The 21,828-nt window shown below is 43.7% G+C and overlaps 1 protein-coding gene and 1 pseudogene across 1 annotated transcript in view; one reads left to right on the top strand and one right to left on the bottom strand.

Moving 5' to 3' along the window:
- Sh3kbp1 (SH3-domain kinase binding protein 1) overlaps positions 1-21,828 on the top strand; it is a gene marked incomplete at its 5' end in the record, with an annotated part of 338,774 nt that overhangs the window by 297,928 nt on the left and 19,018 nt on the right. The window contains 1 exon segment of the mRNA XM_005407792.2: positions 2,175-2,260. Within this exon segment, the coding sequence (XP_005407849.1) occupies positions 2,175-2,260 (86 nt within the window).
- LOC102021266 lies at positions 14,539-15,297 on the bottom strand (annotated as a pseudogene).

Below are 21,828 nucleotides of genomic sequence, written 5' to 3'. Positions count from 1 at the left end.
GAAGTTGGTTGAATTCACAGATGAGGAATCCGTGGATATGGAGGGTTGACTGTACCTTCAAATTAATGAACGATGGGGCCCTGACAATAAAATGTTTGGAAATAATCTTCCTCTACCTCACAACTCCACTAAGCTCTGGCTGTATCTAAGGCAGTGGCCCTGAGTGGCCTGAGCTCTGGTGACCACGGGATGGAGAGAGAGTGTAATAGAGCCCTGGCTTGGGGTTGCACAGCCTTAGGAAGTTGGGTGAGGCAGGAAACAAGGGCTATCTCTGACACCCAAGCTGTTTCCCCTTTCCACATGCAGGTGACCATGGTGTGCCTGAATTTCTATTTCAATCTAGCTCTGAAGGCTTTAGCAAGTGCCGCAATGTACGCTCACAGGACAGTCTTCAAGCTGTTGGGCGCATCTCTAGTCCTCGGCTCTGGTCGAGGGTGGGTCAGGGGTGTTCACTTGGAAAGTGAAGAGGCTCACCTCCTTCTCTGGGTCCTTCTCCACCATTACAAAGACATGACACCATGCTGAATGGTCCTGTCACTCCATCTTCTGCAATGAGAAGCCTAGGAATCACCTTGTTAAGTCCCTTGTTCAGAGCCCACCCACACCACCCACCCTTCCTCCAGGTTTACAGGTCTCTTGCTGTAACCTGTCCTCTATCCTCCACTACACTACCTTCAGGACAAGCCAAACCTTGCCATGCCTGGCCCTGCACAGGCTGGCTCTCATCAACTTGGCCAGCTCTTCTCCTCTTGCTTCTCTCTGGGGACTTTGGACTTTAGCTTTGGGACCCCTGGCTATGTGGGCACCCTCACCCATACTTTGGTCCTTTCTCAGTCTTACCTCTTTTTTTTTTTTTTGTCTTTTTGAGACAGGGTCTCACTATGCAGGTCAGGCTGGCCTTGAGCTCACTTTGTAGCCCAGGCTGGTCTCGAACTCATAACGATCCTCCTGCCTCAGCCTCCCGAGTGCTGGGATTATAGGCGTGTGCCACCACACCCGGCCTCTCAGTCATACCTCTTACAATATGTTCTCACCTCCTTCTCCTCCAAGGCCCAACTATAACACTGCCTCTTTTGCATACCTTCCATCCTGGGCCATGGAGATTCCCTGCTTATCCAGGATGATGACACACCTGTGTCTTGTATGGCCTACGCCATGTGGGCCTATGTTTGTCTGTTTTTCTTTCTTATTTAGATCATGTGCCTTTCCATAGTGGGTACTGGATGCCTTGGCCCTCTCCATACCACAAACTCAGTAGTCATTTGACAAGCACTTGTTGAATAAATCTGTCACTCACGTAGTTTAACTTCAGACCGTGATGACCTTCAGGAGCTGTGAGATGGACTATTTCTGTTGCTTTGCTTGGAACAACTGCTCAGCTTCTCCCTCACTTTATAGATGAGAATCTTTTCCTATTTAACTGCTGTCACAGCCCTGGGATAATCTTGTTCAGGGCTCATCTCCCAAAGCAGCCAGAGAGCTGCCCTGTCGGAGGCATTTGGAGGAACCTATGCTAATGCATGAGGAGATGGTGTTTCTCTGATTATCTTGGAGGCCTGTTCATCCCAAACGTGTGCTGCTTCCAGCCCAGATACAGAGGGAAGTCACTCGTGTCCGGATGGGCATGGGAGCACCACCCCCAGCCATCTCATTTTACAGACCTGTGCCCCAGCGCCAGCTTTCAGGCTGCCAGATCTCAACTTGACACCTTGTCCCTGTCAACAGCCCAGCTGATGCTTCAGCCCCAGGCCAGAGAACCGTTTTCTCAAGGTTAAAAGTAGCTGACCTTTGACAAGCAGTAGTGGCTAAATTCCATGTTCCTTAAAAGGGAAGCTCCCAGTTTGCCAGTGCTTATTTGGCCATGGGGAGGGAGAAGGCCTATGCCTAACTCTGTGTATCCAGTGGGAGGGTTTGTGGCTGGCGGTGTTCTGGCGAACAGTTATTATTAAAATAGCTATCTTCAAGTATATGTGCAAGAGAGGGGGCCATCCAGTCTGCTGGCCGCAGCCCATGTGGCTGGACAGCTCACTGGCTCCCTCTGCCTCTGTTACAGGCAACGGTGCCACTCATCCCAAGTCCGGCGCCCTCCTTAAGGTGTATGCGGCAAGAAAGCTGACAGAATGACGAAGGCACACACTAATGATTAAATATCTGGCCTTATGTTTTGAATGTAGGGGTGACGGTCCAAAGATTGATTTGGCGGGCAGTGCGCTATCCAGCATCTTGGACAAGGATCTCTCAGACCGCAGCAATGACATTGGTAAGTAAGGACATTGTTCTTCTCTTTACGGAGTTAGAAAAGAACTGCAGAGCCCAGCTTGACCCTGCAAGCAGCGTGATGAAAACTAACAGGACCACTGGAATGCCAGGTTGCCTGCCACTGCTTAGCTTCAGGAATCAGAGTTCTATAAGGAGGGAAGTGATGGTGGTTTCCACACGAAAACAGAATGCCTGGGACAGTCACCCTCCCTGGCCTTAGCAAAGATTCCTTGCAAGGTCTAATGAAAAGTAATCACGAATGGAACATTGTTGTAGAAATGGGCATGAGCACTCGTGCTCATATTTTCCAGTGATTTGTATATTTAGTGTAAAAAGGTGAATGGGTACAAATGTAATATGGTAAGGTACATTGCAGATGCTGCACTAAGTATTTTGACTTTGAGTTTAAAATGAGCTTTGGTATGGTAACTGTCACTTAGTTCAAGTGAGTTTTTCTAAGGTTAAGATACCACCATGTGATGAACAGGAAGGAGGCTGAAGTCTGTCTGCATAAACAAAAGTCAGAGGTCCTTTAGAGGGAAGGCCTGGGTGGGTATGAGGTTACTGGCAGACTGACCTGGGTGGCAGCCCTTTTAGAAAATCCAGATCCAGGGACTAAACTTTATTTTTAACTTCGCATCTTTAATTTGTGGTGATTAGTTAGCATTCTGTCATATTCTAGTTATTGTAGAGGGCCACATTTTAAATTTTGTCCAATTTTAATTAAACTTTTTGTTGTGAGAGCACAGGAGATTCACAGGCACTTGTAAGAAATGATACAGAGAGATCTATGCACTCTTTACCTGTTCTTCTCCCCATGGTAACATCTTACAGAACTACTGTCCAATATTCCTACCAGGACATCTCCACTGATACAATCCACCAATCTTACTCAGATTTGCCCTGTGTTAGTAGCACCTGTGCATGTACTGAGTTCTCTGCAATTTTGTCATATGAGTTATATGTGTATGCTTATGTATCCACCACTATGGTCAAGACACCGATCATTTCTATCAGCACTAGGCTCCCTCGTATTGCTTTTTTCCAACCACACCACCTCCCTAAGCTCTGGCAACTACTACCGGGGATTTATTCGACATGGAAGATAGATTTCCAGCATCATCTGTGTTGGCCACTCAATTTAGAAACAAATGTCCAAGATTTGGCAGGCCATATAAGAGCCCTAGAGTGCCCGACATGAGCAATCTTCTTGCTTGGTATTCCCCCTCAGTTTAGGTGCTGTTTTCTTCTGAATCTGCTAATGAACTGGTATGTTTGCAAGCTGCTGACCTGCGTCTTCTGGCCTGACCTTGTGAAGGTTTGTGGGCAGGCTATGCAGTTGTGACTGTAAATACCCAAAGTACTTGCCCTGTTTCCAGAAGCCGGTTTACATCATCAGCCAGCCGTTGAGAAGTCCAGTCGGGAGGCGTAACCTGACAGCTTGGGCTGATGCAGCACCGGCAGAAACTCTGGCCCGCTATAGCTGTGATTGGGTTTAAGGGCAGGGATGAGCAGAGCAGTGATCATCTGTGCATGAAAAGGAATCATCAGAAAGAAGCCGATTAAGTTCCAGTTCTAACAGTGCAGTTCAGTATCTGGGCTGCGTTTTAAGCCAGGGTGACTTGTTGGCAAAGTGTTGGTGAAGGTCATGTGGTGTTCTTTCACTTCCAGAATATACCAAGCCCTGTGGCTTGCTTGTGAAGAGCATTGGCCTTTGACCCTTGCTGTCTTTGGGTCTGGAGATGTCTAAGGTGGCTCTCGCTAAAATATAAGTAGTGTGTTTGCCAGTCTGACCAGCTAGTTTGGAAATGTTGGAGCTATGGATAGAGGAAGGGTAAGTCTACAGAAGATTTTCACACTGTAGAAACTAGGCAGCAGTGCATATATTTGGGAGCCCAGAAAAGTAGTGCTGAGGTTGGTTCTGTCAGTTTGACAAGAAGGCGTTAATCCCAAAGCTGCTCAAACTCAAGGCTGCCTGGACACTGAGGCCCTCACACAAGCCCGGCTTTCCATGGGCCCCTGAGACAGCAAATGAAAAGTGAGATGACATGGGGACCCTGAATGGTCAGTGCTCATCAGAAGAAAGGGTGGTTTTCTGAGACCAGGGTGCTGGAACAGGCAAGGTCTGAATGGTAAATCTGCTGCTCCCTAGCTGGTGGCCTTCTATAATTTATAAGCTCTCTTCTTCCTGTTCCTTGTGTATATAAATGCCAACATCTTGATCAACTTCCTTCTCTTTGAAAATTATGTCAAACTACTTCATGGGCTGCAGTAGGATAGACATACTTATTTTAATGCTGTTCGTTTAGAAGTGACCACTGGATGAGGAAGATAATGTCCTCACCATATGAAGAGGGGAAGAGGAACATACGGCTTAGGACTAAAGCCCCGCAAATACCACACTGAAGGCAAGGTGGGATCTTGCAACAGCACAGAGACCATGGGACGGTCTCTAGGCAGATTGCCTCTGAGCCCCAAGGCAGAAATGTTCTTTGTAGGTGGATTCGTCAAGGAGAAAAGGACATTGCAGAGGAGGTGGCTCTCTTCAGGGCTGCTTTTGTAGCGTGCATTCATTGCTTTACATTAAGGAGGAAATTGTTTCCACCAGAATGTTTTGTTAGTGATTCAGACAATTGAAGCTGTCCAAATGTGGGTTGCAGTGAATAGCATTATATGGCCCTTAAAGCCATTAGAAACCGTCAGTGTTAGATATAAATAAATCTGTTTCCTCTTAATAAAGCTGTAATTTTAAATTATTATAATATTAAATTAGAGAACATGGCCTTTTTAGAACTCATATGGGTAGCTACCAGCATCTGTCAGCCAGCAATAATTTAGAATGAAATCAATTAGTCCAAAACTAAGTTGTCGATGTCAGTTTGAGATATTGTTTGTATCAAACTACGCAGCCATATTTCAAGTAACATAATAGAAAACATGGAAGAGCTCCAACGCAGGCCTGTGCATGAACAGAAATGAAAATTCAGTTGTCCAGTTTGCTCTTGCTGATGGAAGAATCTCTGTTCCGATTGAATGGGAGATTATAGGCCGCAAAGTCAAGTGCCATAACATTTACTTTTCTTATGCCATATATTGTAGCTCCCTCCACATGGTGAGATTTATTGTCACACCTCAATACTGCTGAGAGATTTTCAGCTTCTTTCTCACTAAAGCACATAGCAACCAGCCTCCAAATGGGAAGCAGCTGTTGAACTAAGCCACTTAGTTTCAACTAATTGACTTAGAGGAAGCTCTTCTCATTCCTCGTCAGTTGCTTGGCATCTTTGTTTGGACTGTTTTTTCTTTTTTCATTCTATTCAAGTCTTCTTCAACTTTCCCCATTTCTGTCCCTTTATGCCAATGCGACACCCTCTTCAACTTGAAGAAGGTGGAGATTGCCTCCTTCATCTTCAACTTGATCCTCCAACTGCACCTCACACTGTAGTCAATTTGGGAGCCAATAGTTGCTACTTTTAAAATTGGAGCACCTAGAACATGGATATGATTCAAAAGATAAGGGGTAACTTCACTTTGTCCTCAGATCTCTTGTGGAAGCCTGTGGACTGTGATTCATTTAGACGAAGAGATGTAAAAACAATTCTCTTCTGCCCTAGGAATGCTATTTGAGCTTATTGATTTGGGGATCAATTGAAAAGGTTCTAAAACTGGATTGTAATGATGGTTGTTTCTAACTAGAAATTAAGTTGTATGTTTAAAACAGGTACCTTTTATGGTATTTAAAGTATACCTCACTAAAGCTTGTTTTAAAAAAGCAAATTGAGTGTTTCCTAACACTCACATTTAGGTACCAATATTAAAAATGACATACACAGCTCTCATCTATAAGTGTGTGATTGATTAGCAGTGCTCCATTTTATAAAATAGTTGTAATTATGTAGAACAATAAGCTGGTGTAAAACAATAATACTGGTGTCTTTGAGTTGGGTATAAACCAATATTTTATATATAGAATAATATTGATGCAATAAAGCTTTCTAAAAACACAGAAAGAGGGGCTGGGGATTTAGCTCAGCGGCAAAGCGCCTGCCTGGCAAGCACAAGGTCGTGAGTTCGGTTCCCGGTACCGGGGAAAAACAAACAAAACAAACAAAAAAAATAAATAAAAACACAGAAAGAGTCATTTAGGGATTACATTCCCATAGGGTATAAAATATATTTACACAGTCTTCTTAAATTGAAGCCCACCTGGACATTGATTCGTAACTAATTACAGCTGTGACAATAAACCAACACCAAGGCATTTGAAATGTTTAGGAATGCTTTCTAACCATCTTCGGGGGTGGGGTATGCCTGTATAATCTTTGATACCTCCTGGAGGTACAGTTGTATATGGTTGCCATTGAGGGATGTAGTTGTCGTAAATAGCTCCATGCTAGAATTGTTCCTTCAGTGCAATGGAGAGCAGATCCTCCCTGTTCTTGTCTCCTCTCTCCCAGCATCCCTATTTTCTAGCATTGAAATAATAGCAGTGCATGCAAGGAAGAGGAACAAAGAACAAACTGATTTTTACTGGGTACCTACCAAACGTTTTGTGTATTTTTCTCATCAACAGCCCTGTGGGAGAGAGGTATAATAACTTGTCTTTAGAACAAACAGGAAGTAAAGAAAGCCAGGAATCTTGGACACAGTTAACCAGGTAGTACGAAGCAGAATTTAGGTTTCCCTGACCCATGAGCCTAAAATTCCAAGGCAAGAGGTTGGTCTACATCAGCAGTTCTCAACTTCTTTCCCAAAGGACATTTGGTAGCAATGTTTGGAGACGTTTGGAGCCATCATATTATGGGGACGGGGATGCTACTGGCTTCTAGTGCAGTAAGACAGCGCTATAAAAATAATGACCCAGCCCCAAATGTCAACAGCACAGAAGTCAAGAAATCCTGGTCTGTGGCAAGAATCTGATGGTAAACGGGGAATAACTGAGCCAAACACACATTATTCCCCTACCAAGCGCAAACTAGTGCTCTCTGAAGTGGCCTAATTTCCTGAGAAGCTGTCTAAAACCTAGTTTGAAAATACACTCAGGCCTTTGAAAACCAGTCACTCCATACATAAACAAGTAAATTCAAATGTTGGCCCACTCAGGGGGCCCAAGGGAGATTTTCAAGGGTGAGGTCCCCAGGTTAAGGAATGCACGTGTGCAGGACATCGGCAACAGCAGCAGACAGCATGGAGCAGAGCAGAACAGAAGAGTGCAAGAGCAAGAGCCGCCTGCATCTTTATTGTATCATTCTTATGCAGGTTGTTATCTCATATTGACATTCTTACTAGTGCTATAACCAGTGCATGTGTGTTTACCCGTGCTACGTCGCTGTTATATAACTATATCCCACTGTGCGCTTGCACTAGACAGTGGAGTCACATCCTCAGGTGTCCTTAGACTCCCCTGAGCTTTGAAGCAGTCTGACTGATTCCCCACATACAGTATATTTGAAGTAATTAAAGGAGCCAAAGACATGTCAATGAGCTTGGAGAAAGCTCTTCTTCAGGCTTATGGCAAGTTACTTGCCCTAGAAAAACTGATACAATTTGAGTCTGAATGTCACATAGAAGGAGTATTTATACTTGGTATTTAACTAGATATTAAATAAAGGGACAACAAATATAAAATTTGACCCATGCCAGATTCTAAATCTGCAACCTGTATGGTAAGCTTGTACAGGACATATAAAGCAATTCAATAGTGACAACACAAAATTTTTGTTACTATGATATCAAATCTCTATAAACAAGTGATTAAATTCTTATTCTTACAATTTCTACCTTCTACCATAATAAAACATTTCAGCCAGGCCTGGAAATACCAGCAGTCTGGGAGGCTGAGGTAGGAAGATCTCAAGTTAAAGTCCCATTTGGGGAACTTAGACCCTGCCTCAAAATAAAAAGGGTTAGATGTATCTCACTGTGAAGATCCTAGGTTCAATTCCCAGTACCAAAATAATAGAGCATTTCTAAGGGTTTCTTGGAGATATTTTGAGGGAAGACTTAGATCCCCTGCCTTTGGTCCTTGGCTTTCGTATCCTGTTTATAGTATAATATTGAACCAGAAAATTCTACATCAAACTTCTTTTTTGGTACTAAAGAGCTAGTTATTACTGGTCCTTACAGCATTTCAGGTCATTGAACCATTTTTCTGGTTCCATAGAACCTGCTGTGTCCTGCCTTAAGGAACCCCATGAGTGACTTTTGAAGAGGTCCAGATAGACTAGTGACTGAGCCTTGTTGTGAACAGTGAGACACAGCTCCATCTCTCTCAGGGTTAGTTGCTCAGACATAAGAGTTTTATTTGGAGGCCTCAGTATGCTCCTGCAGACGCTATCATCTTACCAGTGGCCTTTAGACATCACCTTAGGGACCAGGGATGTGGTTGGCGTTTCCTAAGCTGAGGACTGGCAGATGTGGTTTCTGTTGTGATATAGTCAAGTCTGCGAGTCGCACTGTGAGGTGGGTATGTGTGGGCGTCTGCTGCTCTGGCTCCTATTCAGGCCCACAAGTCATGATCAGACTTAAAATTCCATCAGTTGTACTTGAGAAGAACGCTGTTGCTCACATCTGCTGACCCAAAGAAAAGAGATTGTGCTGAGAGCCAGACATTATTTCATGGAAGTGAAACAGGCTGTGCTTTTCATGGGTTGCTCATTCATCCTCACTGTCCTCTTAGCATCTTGCTTCTTCCCAGCATATATGGAGACTCAGTTCAGAAGAGCATCCATGCCTGGCTTTCCCCGTGGTGCCTTGAGCACCCCCCTTCCCATTCCCAGCCCTCAAGGCTCACCATGTAGGTCTGTGGCTGCGTACACCCAGTGAAGCTGGACACCAGAACTCATTTAAAAGGTGTCTTCAGATCCAGCAGGAGATGGGCCAAAGCAGAGGCCTCATCTTTCTCTTTCCTTCGAAGGGCCTGATCCTAGATATAAACTGAGCGCAGGCCTTCACAGCTAAGAGACTTTGGTTCTGACCCTACCTAGTGCCCCCACCTATCATGGCAGCCTATCACGACAGCTGGATTTGTGCTTAGCTGTGAGCGATTCCATGAACAGCTCCAGCCTCATCACATCAGCTAAGTGAAAAATCAATAAGGTGCCAGGAGGAAAAGCCTCACAAAGACTGCAGAAACATGGGGGGAGGTCAAACAAATCAGAGTGGGGAGAGCATGACACATGTTGCCTGGAGCATTGGAGCAGTACATTTGGTGGCATGAATTATTCCACAGCAGAGAGAGGAAATAGCACTTGGTGTAAACAGTGTTATGCTGCCGGAGCCACCTCCACTTTTGAGCCTGCAGCAAGGAATATAACTAATGCAGAGGAGTAGAGGGACACTTGGACATGTGGAGAGCATCCGTTCAGATGGTTCTTGAATTGGAGAACGTTGCAGGGCCTCATAGCTATGTGGATTTACAGCCAACCCCAGAAAAGCCCACCTGTGTGCAGAGACAGTGTGTCTTACCCTGGTATTCTGGTTCCTCTCTGCAGACAGGACCTTCGTATTCTTCACCCAGTCTGATGGCTTGAGTTCCTTTTCTTTTGCTCCACGCTAAGACCTATTAAGCCTTTGAGAGAACAAGTCCAGAGATACACCCCATTAATTCAAAGTAGTCTACACACAACACAAAGACATATAATAACCTTTGCTGCATCCACACTGTAGTCCATGGAGGCCTCTGAGCTGCAAATAAATGTGGAAGCAAGAAGGGAACAGGTGACACTCAGCCGTCCAGTTGTACCCGGCTTTTATTTGGCTTGGGGTGCTCCCCACCCTCCATCCACTGACTGTGGGCTCTTAGACGGGGAGAGAACCCCTCTCTGGCATGCCTTTTACTTGGAAATATCCAGGAGGATATATAACCTGCCAGAAAATCATGCTCAGGTACCACTTTGTCGCAGGCCGTGTGGATAAACTATATTTTAGTTAGTATATTATTTTATTACTATCGTTCTATTGAGTGAGTTGTCAAAACCTTCCTCTAGCCATGGGCTGTTGTTAAGGCCTGGTCAGGAAACCTTGGCAAAGGTTAATGGCCTGCTTAACTGATTCTTGAAATGAGAAAAGTGATGAGCAGTTAGGGAATGAGGTTGGTGAGCCCCATTCAAAGGGAATTGGATCTGGTGGCGACAGACTAAGACTGAGGTGGAGGCTAAAAGAGTGCCCCGATTTGCATCCCCCAAAATCCCTGTTTATTTACCATTGCAGTAACCTATAGTGACACTCTCAATCACCTTCCCAGGCCTGAGTCATTGCTCCCCGAGGTTCATGCTCTTCGGAATTTCACCGGTCATTTACAGAAAGGCTTTAAATCTGAGGGACTGCTAATTTTATTTTACTATTTAGGCACATTTAAATAAAACAAATGGCATCTTCTAGTGTTAGAAAGAGTATAAGCTCCAAGTTTAAAGACTGAACACATTTAGCTTAATGGGAAACTTGCCATGGTGACCTTTTTCTCAGTGCTTTATGGCCTGCTGATGGACTCATACCAGTTGGCACAGACCAATAGAAGTTCTTGGAGCACTACAATGCAGCATTTGAAAAATACATGTACAGCTCATGTGTGAAGAGGTGGGAGGTGGGGAGAGAGAGGAAATATGGGGCAATCTAAAGGCTCCAGAGGGAGTCACATACTGCACATATTGAAGGTGAAAACTCCTAGCATCAGCAGATATATATATGAGATGGAGAGAGAGAGAGAGACAGAGAGAGAGAGAGAGAGAGGATTGCTTGTAATTTTTTTTTTTTAAAAAAACATCCGTCATAGAGGGGCTTGGGGTGAGAGTCAGTGGTAGAGTGCCTACCTAGCATCATAAAGCCCTGGATTCAATCTCCAGCACCATTTAAAAAATATTAAATCAGACGTGGAGCATCAGATTTTTAAGTGCATTTGGTACGTTTTACTCAAGTCTTCTTTCTTCCCCAGGTTTCACAGGTGACAAGCGATCACTCATCTAGTGATAGGAGGTGGAAGCCCACCCCTCTTAAGCAGTTCAGGAGGCTCATGACATTTTGTAGTCAGCACAATTTTGGCTTTTGTGTAATTCTGGATATTAAGATACTGCTTCACATATGCATTTGCATTTTATGTTATGAATGTCTGCTCCTCTTTTATCTACACAAAGTGCTATTAAATAAGATGAGATGACCTGTACATCTTGCTCTCAAAAAAGGAGATGTCTCCTCTGTCCAGGCTGATTCTGCACTGAAGCAGGCCAGTGGTTGCACCACTGCACCTTTCTGGATCTTGAGCAGTTTATCTTCGGCGGGGAGTGCTGGGATCGGACCCAGGGCTTTGCACATGCTAAGCAAGTGCCCAGCCACTGAGCTGTATGCCCCGTCCTGCATCTTGGTTTTTCATCTTTTAATAGGGAACCTTTCTAGGGTCTAACTGAGGGTTTTCTGAGGCTCACTGATTTTGCTTATAAAAGATTTGCTGGCCATATGGAAGTTTGAGTAATTGTTAAGGGGTGTGGACAGAACTTTTTGTAAAGTTTTTAAAATTATTCATCCATCTTTTTAAAGTATTATTTTGATTTTTAAAAATTCAAATTCTTGCAGAGAAATGTAAAGAGATAGGATGTTTGCCACCTTAAATAACTTTGAGTTACCAGAGCAAACCCTGACACAGAGGCAAGATAGTTCCAGAGTCACCTAGAAGAGCATGTGGTGTGTTAGACAGGTGAACTTGGGTTTGAATCCTCCTTGCTCTACAAGTTCCAGGTGGTGAGTTCTGCACTAATTAGTTGGTTTCTAAGACTTTGTTTCAATGAAATTAGAGGGGGAGACACCCCCCTGAATTGTTTCTTTGGTAGATTATTTAATATAATTGTTAGCCGGGCGTGGTGGCGTAAGCTTGTAATCCCAGCACTCGGGAGGCTGAGGCAGAAGGATCGTTGCGAGTTTGACACCAGCCTGGGCTACAAAGTGAGCTCAAGGCCAGCTGAACTGCACAGCGGAGACCCTGTCTCAAACAGACGAAAAAAAATGTTAATGATGCTATACTACTTTCTGATTGTTGATGTATAATTCGCAGGGAATACAACAAACCAAAGTTCTTTCCATTCCCATCAACTTCTGTTTCTGTGAACAAAGTTTCTTGGCACTTACATCTCTAAAATGACTAACAGTAACACAGCCAATACAAGCCATCTCTCTGATATTAAGTAATCATTCATACATATAAAAAATTTGGGAAGAAAGCCCAATAAAATTCTACTTTTTCATGCTTTAAAATTATAAAATTTTGTGGAGTATATATTCTTTGATAGCTTGTATACTACTATAATTTCAATAACTGGGTCCAAAAGAAAAATATTTTTACCCTTTTAACTGATTTCAGAAAAGAAAAAATTATGAATTTTGGTTTCCATTCATATTTTTATAGCAGAAAAAGGTGATAGAATAATTAAGAAAATATTTAAAAGCATATTGTATTAGAGTAAAATTCAGGACTTGATGACGGAAATATGGATTCAAGGAAGAGAAGGAATGATATAAAATTTCCACCTGTTAAAACTTTATAACATTTAAAAGCAGATGATTGTGGTCGTTAAATTGCTGGGGTAGTCGAAAATACATTGAATGCACTTAAGCAAGCAATATATTATATTTTAAAATATCAACCTTTAGGATACAGCAGAAATTATAGCCTTTATAATTAAAACTTACTTTAGATCATAAATGTCAATTTTAAAAGGTGTAAGGAAATATGCACCAGTTTCCACAATTATTTTAGGACATTCCCTGGCAAGAGAGTCTCAAAACCACAGGCCTCAGAAATATATCCTTTTACACTTAAACATTTCTATGGACTAATTTCTTGTGGTACTGATGTAGCTGAAGGTCTACACATTTATATTTTGTGACGGGAATTGCCAAAAGGCATTTCAGAAAGGTTGTGCCAATTTACCTTTCTGTGAATAATAGTTTAAGTACTATTTCTAATAAAGAAGCACATTATTTATTAAGAATTTTTCATAGCAGATTTGGGCTTATAGTGAGAAAGTTTAAAAATTAATTTCATTGCTACATTTAGATATACATAATGATAACATTCATCACATGGAGATTGTACCTGTACGTAATATATCTTATTGTTTTTTTTTCCCCTTTTCCTCCTTCACCTTCACCCATTCTTCCCCTTCTTATTTACAAAGCTTTTTTTTCTTTTGAAAAATTTATTGGCAGCACTATTAATAATAAACCACTTATCTTTTCACTTCTTAAAAAGTTTCTGTTTTAAAGACTGTCTTTCAAAAGCGCTCACAAAACAGTGAGATACCACTAAAACATTTCTAGTGAAGTTTTCAAATAATTCATTTCAATACCTACCTTTTTATGGAATAACAACAGCATTACCATCATAGTATTTGCTGTATCTTTTTGTTCCAGGAATTGAACTCAGAACCATGCTCATACCAGGCAGGCACTGTGCCACTGAGCTGTATTCCTGGCCCATAACATTAGTTTTTATTAAAATTAGTTCTTTTCAGGTTCATTACTAACAAATCCTGGTTTTTAATATAGGTAGGGGATCCCTTATCCAAAATACCTGGGTCCATCCAGATGCAGAGACGCACACCTTCTAATCCCAGCATTGAAGAGGCTGATGCAAGAGGACGGACGCCAGTTTTAGGCCAACCTGGGCTACTGTGTAGTGAGTTGAAGGCCAGCCTGAACCACATAGGAAGACCCTATCTCAACAACAACAACAACGTAAATTGGGCCCACAAGTATTCTGGAATATGTACATATATATGTGGTATTTTGGTGCTGGAAGCTCAGTGTAAGCAGGAAATTCATTGGTGATTTATATATACCTTATGTACATACCCTGAAGGCAGGTGGATCCAGTAATTTTCATAGTGTTGCGCATGAATTATACTTGCGTGGTGTGGTATTTTCCCCTCGAGCCATCATATTGGTCCTCAGAGTTTTGGATTTGAGAGCACTTTGGATTTTTGGATTAGAGATGTTAAGTCTCTACTATGCCGTGGCAAGGTAGAAATACGATTTTTTTTTTTTTTTTGATACTGGTAATTGAATCCAGGTCCTTCTACTGAGCTACATTTTTGGTGTAACTTTTTAAATTGCTTATTTCAAAATGGGGTTTTGCTAAATTCCTAAGTTGCCCAGGCTGGACTTATAGTCCTCCTGCCTCAGCCTCCTAGAGTGCTGGGATTACAGGAGTTGTCACAGTGCCCAGCTCGAAATCCGATAATTTTAAAAATTATGTTTCACCTTCTGTGCAGTATTTGGTAGTAAAAAATACTAAGTGTCCTTGTACACAAATACTTTGTACCGTGGTGGGTTTCGTTTTCTTGACATTTCCAGCGCACAGTTCTGATCACTAAGCTCTTCCTCGTCGCTGCAGTATGCGCTCTTCTTTATCCTCGGGCGCCGGGAATCCTGGATGGCGGAAGGGCGCCCTGCACTGGGCTTCCGTTCGTTTTGTTCTTCCACCTTGGCTTGCTGGCAGGCGATGGCTTGGCTGAGGCTGTCCACAGCAGGGTCCGCCCCCTCATCCTCGATTCCTGCTGCGTCCTCGACTTCTTCCTGTTCGCGGTTTTCTTTTTCTTCTTTTTACTTTCTTCTTTGGCGGCTCACGTTCTCCCAGCATATTCTCCAGACAAGCATAACTTAAGTGTCCACTTTCCCCGCATTCCTAACACTTAGATTTATCAAGGCAGTTTCACCTTCGGATGAATTCAGCCGCTCTTCCATTGTCAGTGGCTATGCTTGCCTTTATCACTCTACCAAACAACTGTTTATGGCCCTGGTGCAGTTTTGTGCAGTCTTTATCCGAAAAGAATATAAATGCAACCCCTTCCCTCTCCCTCATATCTTTGTCTTTCATCATAGTGACCTTCACAACTCTGCCGTACTTGGAAAACACCCGGCATACGTCATTGTTAGTCAGGGAGAAGGGCAAGTTGGACACATACACGGTGCTCTTACTCCGCGCCAAGCCGCCACTCATTTCGTCAGGCACAGCGGCCCCAGACCAGCTAGGCTTCAAGCCCGACTCCTCCTTGCCCCTTGCAGCGGCCTAGGCATCTGGCGCCTGGGCGGGGTCGGCGCAGGGAGCAGGAGGTCCCGGCAGCAGCTGAGGCCACAGCTGAGCGTTTCGCGGCTCCCTTCAATCCATTTACAAAGGTTTTGTTTCCATTTTTTCTATTCTACTTTTCCTTTTCCCTTCTTTCCTTCCCCCCCTCCTTCCTAGTTCCCCTTTCCATTTGAACATTTTCTTCTTGTTGCACAATATCTATTATATATTTTGCTCCTTATTTACATTTTCAGTTTCTCACACCACAGAAACCATGTACTATTTGAACATGTATCTCCAGTTTACTTCACTTGAGAGTATGGTCTCAAAGTGCATCCATTTATCTAGAAAAGTCTCTAGTTTATCTTTTTAATGGCAGAGTAGTACTCCACTATTTAAAAAATCACACCTTATTTATCCATTGATTGGTTGATGGGCATTTGGGCCATTTCCAAGATTTAGCTATTACAAACTGTGCTCCTGTAAACATGGGTGTGCATATATCGCTGTAGTATGATGCTTTTAATTCTTTGGGGAAGATACCAAGAAGGGGAAAGCTGGGTCCAATGGAACCTCTAGTTTTAGTTTTCTGAGGAATCTCCACACTGATTTCCACAGTGGTTGCATCAGTATATGCTCCCACCAACAGTGGAGAAGAGTTCCTTTCTCTCCACAGCACCACCAGCATTTGTTATTGGTTGATTTCTTAATGATAGTCATTCTTTCTGGGGTGAGATGGAATCTCAGTGTTGTTTTAATTTGCATCTCTCAAAGGACCAGTGATGTTGAACATTTTTTTGTACATTTATTTGCCATTTCTGCTTCTTTATCTGAGAGTGTCTCTTCATTTCAGATGCCCATTTTTGATTGGATCTTTAAATTTGGGGATGTGATTTTTTTCAATTTTTATATATTCTAGATATTAGTCCTTTGAGGAACAGCTGGCACAGTTGGAACAGCAGGTATCTCCCTCTTACATTCTTGAGTGATATAAAAATTACTTTTACTAAATAGCCATATATTCCCTCCTAACTTGCCTAACATCTTATATTTCTTACCAGAAATTTTCTTTATTTTTTATTTATTTTCTCACTTTTTGTTTGTTTCTTTGTTTTGTTTTGTTTTTTGAGACAGGGTCTCCCTATGCAGTTCAGGCTGGCCTTGAGCTCACTTTGTAGCCCAGGCTGGTCTTGAACTTGCAACCATCCTCCTGCCTCAGCCTCCTCAGAGTGCTGGGATTACAGGCTGCTCCACCATGCCCGGCTCAGAAATTTTCTTAAAGAAGCCAGCCTCATTTTCTGTCCATTTAAAAGTGCATTTAAATAAAAACAATGGGGGAAAACTGTGCTACTGGAGTAGAACAGTACATTTCCTAGTATCTTTTCTTGTAATAGAAACAATTTTCAGAATTCATAGCTGCTTGAATGAATAGTGCAGTTAAGCATCTCTGCTGTATATCTAGTGTTCTGTAATGGAAAGAATTTCCTGGACATGAACCTGTATTGGGGGGCACTTACCACTTTGTGGTAGTAACCTTGAGTGAGTTTCTAACCTCTGACCCTCCATCTCTGCCTTTGTGGAATTTGCATAGTGCCCACACAGCGCGGGTTTATGTGAAGATAAAGTGTAGTAGTAGCATGGAATAGAGCTGGCTTATGTGAGGCTCAAAATTTCTTTACTCTTGTCAGCTTGTGTCCTATGAACTTTACACTTGGATTATAAGTCCAAAACCAACAGCTAATCTGCTCTGTCTTTACACATTTTGGAGGGAGTATTTTCCTGCAGACTCTAATCATTGCTGATTTTCCTGTCAGTGAGTCATGTAACACAGGTGTTCTTTAAGTCCTAATAGGGGGCTCACCTTTGTGGTCTGTACGGAGTTTCAACACCTGTCAAATGACTGATGTGCAGGGTGAGATTTCCTTTTTCCTGTCTAGAGTGCCTCATAATGCTATTTCATTGTGAAAAGGTGTCTGTGGCCCTGTGGGTTTAGGGTTTTCTTATCTTAAATCTTAGAAAAAACAACAGGAGGGAGGATGTGGTGAATGATCTGATGATCAACTTGTGACATCCATCTGACCTCAATCATCGTGGTCCTGGGGGTGGAGGGCTGACCTGAGGATTGTTGCCCAAAGCACAAAAGGAGAACCGGAGGGGAAGATGGTGTGCTGCTGATTCTCGTGGAGAAGCTTGTCGTGCTGCTGCTCCTGACATGAAGTCAGCTATTGTCATCATCAAAGCAGCTTGGGTCCTCACTGTTGCTGAGGATGGCTGTGGTTCTTCTCCGGGGAGCCCTGGTCCTCATCTTGAGTGTCACTTCCTGAGTCCAGTGCAGCTCCATCAACCTGCTGGCACAGATCCTCATCCTGTTGGTGCAGACTTTCTAGCTTCCACCACTGACCTTTGTGCCTTCCCAGTGCAGATCCTTGATACAGACTTGCATGAGACATTGTCGTGGGCTCTAGGTCTTCAGCTGGACTCGTGCAGGACATTGCCATGGGCTCCAGGCCCTCAGTTTGATTCTTTGGGTCTCTAGTGCATGGACAGATCTCCCAAACTCTTCTGCATGTGACTCTTTGGGTGAATATTACAAAATAATCCTATAAATTATGTGTCCTGTATTAAATCTGTTCCCTTGTAAACTCTGACTACAACAAAGGAGTCTTAACTTTGCTTTTAGATTCCTGTAATAAAATCCTACACTTCCATTAATGGTATATGAAAACAAAATTCTACCTGTGTGATTTGAAAGAGATTTCACATAACCTGTCATTTATAAGGGGATGACCCCATGAAGCTGATGGTTCAGATAATTATTTCACTTTGTGTGGTGAAAAAATGAAGCCCAGCAAGGCAGTCTGTTAATGTATTTGATAATCATTCTATTAAATGTTCACTGCAAGCTATAAAGGTCAGGCCTGGAAAAACAGAGATAAAATCTGCATCTTCTTTCCTGGCTGGAGGATGAGGTGGCTAAGTCGATAAAGACTATCCATACATGGCGCTGAATGCTGAGATCAAAAGAATGGGTGAGTGCGAGAGTTAGGGTGCAGTCTGGCTTCTTGGAAGAGCTCTCATTTGTGGTTGCAAGCCCCTATGGCACAGAAGAAGCCAGAGGGACATATTCGGCCTCTTTGTACATCTCTCTGGTGGCACATGTAGAGCAGTAGGGAGCTTAAATTGAGAAATGTATTACAGTGGTTCCAGGTAAGACGTTCTGGCAGCCTTAATGATCTAAGGTAGGGATGTGGTGAAGGGATGGCTTCCAGAGGTACTAGGAGGTACTGACATTAGCAGCTTTTGACTATTGCAAACTTGTGTTCTGAGCCTCTTTGTTAAGCCCAGAGCAGCAAGCTAGGATGAATAAACAGTCATTTACGAGCTCCCAAACAGTGCCCTTGCTGACAGCTGGCTAGCTCTGACTTTTGACTATTTTTCCTCTGTGTTTTCAGTGCATGTGCTTTAGGTCACCTGTGGTCACTGGTACCACTCGTCCCATCCATGGAAAATGAGGCTACACTTTCTAATTGAATCAAATAGGGCATGACAGGAGTTCATGGAAAATAGGCAATTCCTTGTGCCATGGAGAGTCAAGGGCCCTTTCTAAGCCAGCTCCATCGTGTCCAACATGAATCATCCTCATGTGTCTACAGAAAGTTTGTCTTCCAACTGTCACAAAAGCCAAGAGCCTCTCATCCTCATGAAATGCTAAAAAGAAATACCCAGTGCTTGCCAGTCTAATAGTTTTGGCCTAGCTAATGGGCATTGAAACTTCTTTCTATTAGGAAGAAACATTCCCAGCCAGGCTGAGAAAGCTCATATCAAGTTTCTGCTTGATTCATTTCAAAACCACCATGAAAATTGGGACATTTTCTTTGCACCACAATGAGTTAGTCATGGAAATTCTGTCTTAATCATAGCAACCATGGCCATCGTCATGGGGAGCGTGCTCTGAGCCACTGAAAATTATGTGATAGTATTGAAGAGGTTGTCTTCTTCGCTGTCAGGAAGCAAGACTATGTTTCAGCTTGCAGTCTGTGGAAGTATCCCAGCTGACCTGAGGTTCCCTGTTCAGCAAGTGACCTCATCCTTGGTGCATCTTTTTCTTTATGGCACTTGGATTTTGTTGCTGTTTCAAAAAAGTACTCTTTACAAGCTAAAAACCAAAGAACATTAAAATTGACTGAAATGTGCATTAAAAGGCACAGCGTGGCTCTCCCTGAGGGACTGTGACCCTGTTATTCCTCTTGAATGACAGAGCTGAGGCAGTCTTCTCAATCACGGAAATGCTTGCTAAGTGTGGCCAGGCTCCAGTGTGCATAGGTCTTTTTAGTGCAAACTTTAGCCAATAAAGTGAAATGAGCCAGCCAGGCTTTCTGCAGCTATGGTGCAGAATGCTGCCTTCTGCCCTGCAGCTGCTACTTCATATCCTGCTAGCAGCCACCTCCCTAAGCAGTAACACCGAAGTAAGACGGGTTCCTTGGGACAGTTTCTTCGTTCATTTGTTTATTCCTTTGCTGACTGCATAGCAAACATGGTTTTCCCAGGAACGTGCTAGACTTTGAGAACACAAAGGTAAGCTCCTGTCCTCTCGGGGCTCACGGCCTAAGTGCAGTTGACAGGCACCGTGCCTCTGAGTCATTCTAAAGCACAGTTTCTTACAGACTGCCACCTCAAATGTTGTCAAGCCCTAAGGTCTGAAGTGGACTTAATTATTTCAGTGGGCTGAGGAGGGTGGGTGGGGAGTGAAGATGGTATCCTCCCTAGAGTTGCAGCCAAAGTTTCCTAGTGTGAATCTGGCCATCCCTGCGTACCAGTGGACACGCCAAGTCTATTTCAAGGTGGGCCTGAGGTTGTTCCATCCACTCCCCTTGCACTGGCACCCATCTCCCATCCTACTCTGCATATGCGAGGTCACTTCTCCATCTGCCTCACCTCTTCAGCTGCAGTGTGTGACCTGTCGCCAGAGGTCTGAGCCTTTAGCCATCACTTTCATCAGGCACTGCGGCATCTCTTCTGCCCCTCAATTCAGGCCAGCACTGCTCACCCTGCGTTGGAGTGATGGTGAGATTTACTCTCCACAGCTCGTCCCAGAAGGCTCTCCTCTCACTGGGAACACCCCAGCATTCGCCTGGTTGCCTCTCCACTCCTCCTCTTCATCAAATCCTTCCTCACTCCTTTCTCCCTGCAACCTCTGTTAGGCCAGTGCTGCCCACACTTTGCTGTGTGTTCATACCACCCGGGGAGGCTGAAACCTTACCCATGTCCAGACTAAACCCCACACCGACAGAGTCAGTCCCCAGGGTGGGATCCAAGGATGAAGTATTTGGGTATTTTTTAAAATTGTGCTGTGCGGCCAAGGTGGAGAAACAGAGTTAATTAGCCTTTAGTTGTTCTTTAATCCTTCCACCCTGCTGAGATATTGCCTCCGGGGCTTGTTTTAGTTTCCTGGATAGGGTGATGATATAGGTATTGTCCAGCTCAGCTCTGGGAGCTCCCAGCCAAGCTCCTCTTGGCAGTGGCCTGTTTGTTGGAATTTTTGACAGCCTTCTTTTTCACCTCCTCCCCTAGCTGTCTGCTCAGCATCTGCTTCTCAGTTTTGTGTTCTCTCCCCATTCCCCGAGGTTTTCTCTGTCCTTCATTGTGCCCTCCTTAGCCACCTCCACCATCCATCAGCAAACCACCCTGTCCCAGGCCTTATTCTCTTTTTCCAAGGCTATTGGGAATATGCATGGATAGTCTGCTAAACTCATTATACGGAGAGTGCCTGCAAGGATACTTGCACAGCTCTTTTCTACTACAGTAGCAAGGAATGGGAGGGGTGTTAGCTTTCTATCACTAGCTTATTTATTTTTCTCTTGTTGTTGAGACGAAATACCTGACACCCAAAGTTAAAGGGGGAAAGGTTTATTTACCTCACAGTCTGTAGAGGTTTCAATCCATAATCAGCTGGCTCCAAGGCAGGGTGGCCTGGCCGAGGGACAACAGTTCATGACAGCAGAAGACAGCAAAAGCAATGAAAGTGAGACAAGCCTCTTTCAATCCCTTATATTGTATGCAGTCTACCAGGATTAGGGCAGTGCCAATCCAATCAGTGGACAGATCTACCAATCACCCACCCTTAATCCCAGCGTTGCACCATCAGTCAGTCACACACTCTAGATTCATTCACCTCTCAAAAAAGCCCTGTGACCACATGAGGCTTTGGGGGGACATCTAGACACAAACCAGAACAATCACTATGACAAAATACCTGGAGTAAATGAGTTAAAGAAGGAAAGGTTACTTTAGCTCATAGTTTCAGAGGTTTCTGTTTGTGGTTGGCTGGCTGCTTTGCTATGGGCCTGTGTTGGGGGAGAATATCATAGTAGAGAGCATGTAGTAGAGAAAAGCTGCTCAACTTATAGCAGAGGGGGAGTGGGGTACAGACCCTGACTGATTCACCCCCAAAAGGGGCTGGAGACCAAATATACCCTACAATGGCACACCCCCAGTGACCTGTCTCCTCCAAATAG

Source organism: Chinchilla lanigera, unplaced genomic scaffold (genome assembly GCF_000276665.1).
Source record: "Chinchilla lanigera isolate Chin_1 unplaced genomic scaffold, ChiLan1.0 scaffold00108, whole genome shotgun sequence".
Taxonomy (NCBI): Eukaryota; Metazoa; Chordata; class Mammalia; order Rodentia; family Chinchillidae; genus Chinchilla; species Chinchilla lanigera.
The sequence above is the reverse complement of the archived record's forward strand: the minus strand, read 5'-3'. Positions and strand labels throughout refer to the sequence as shown.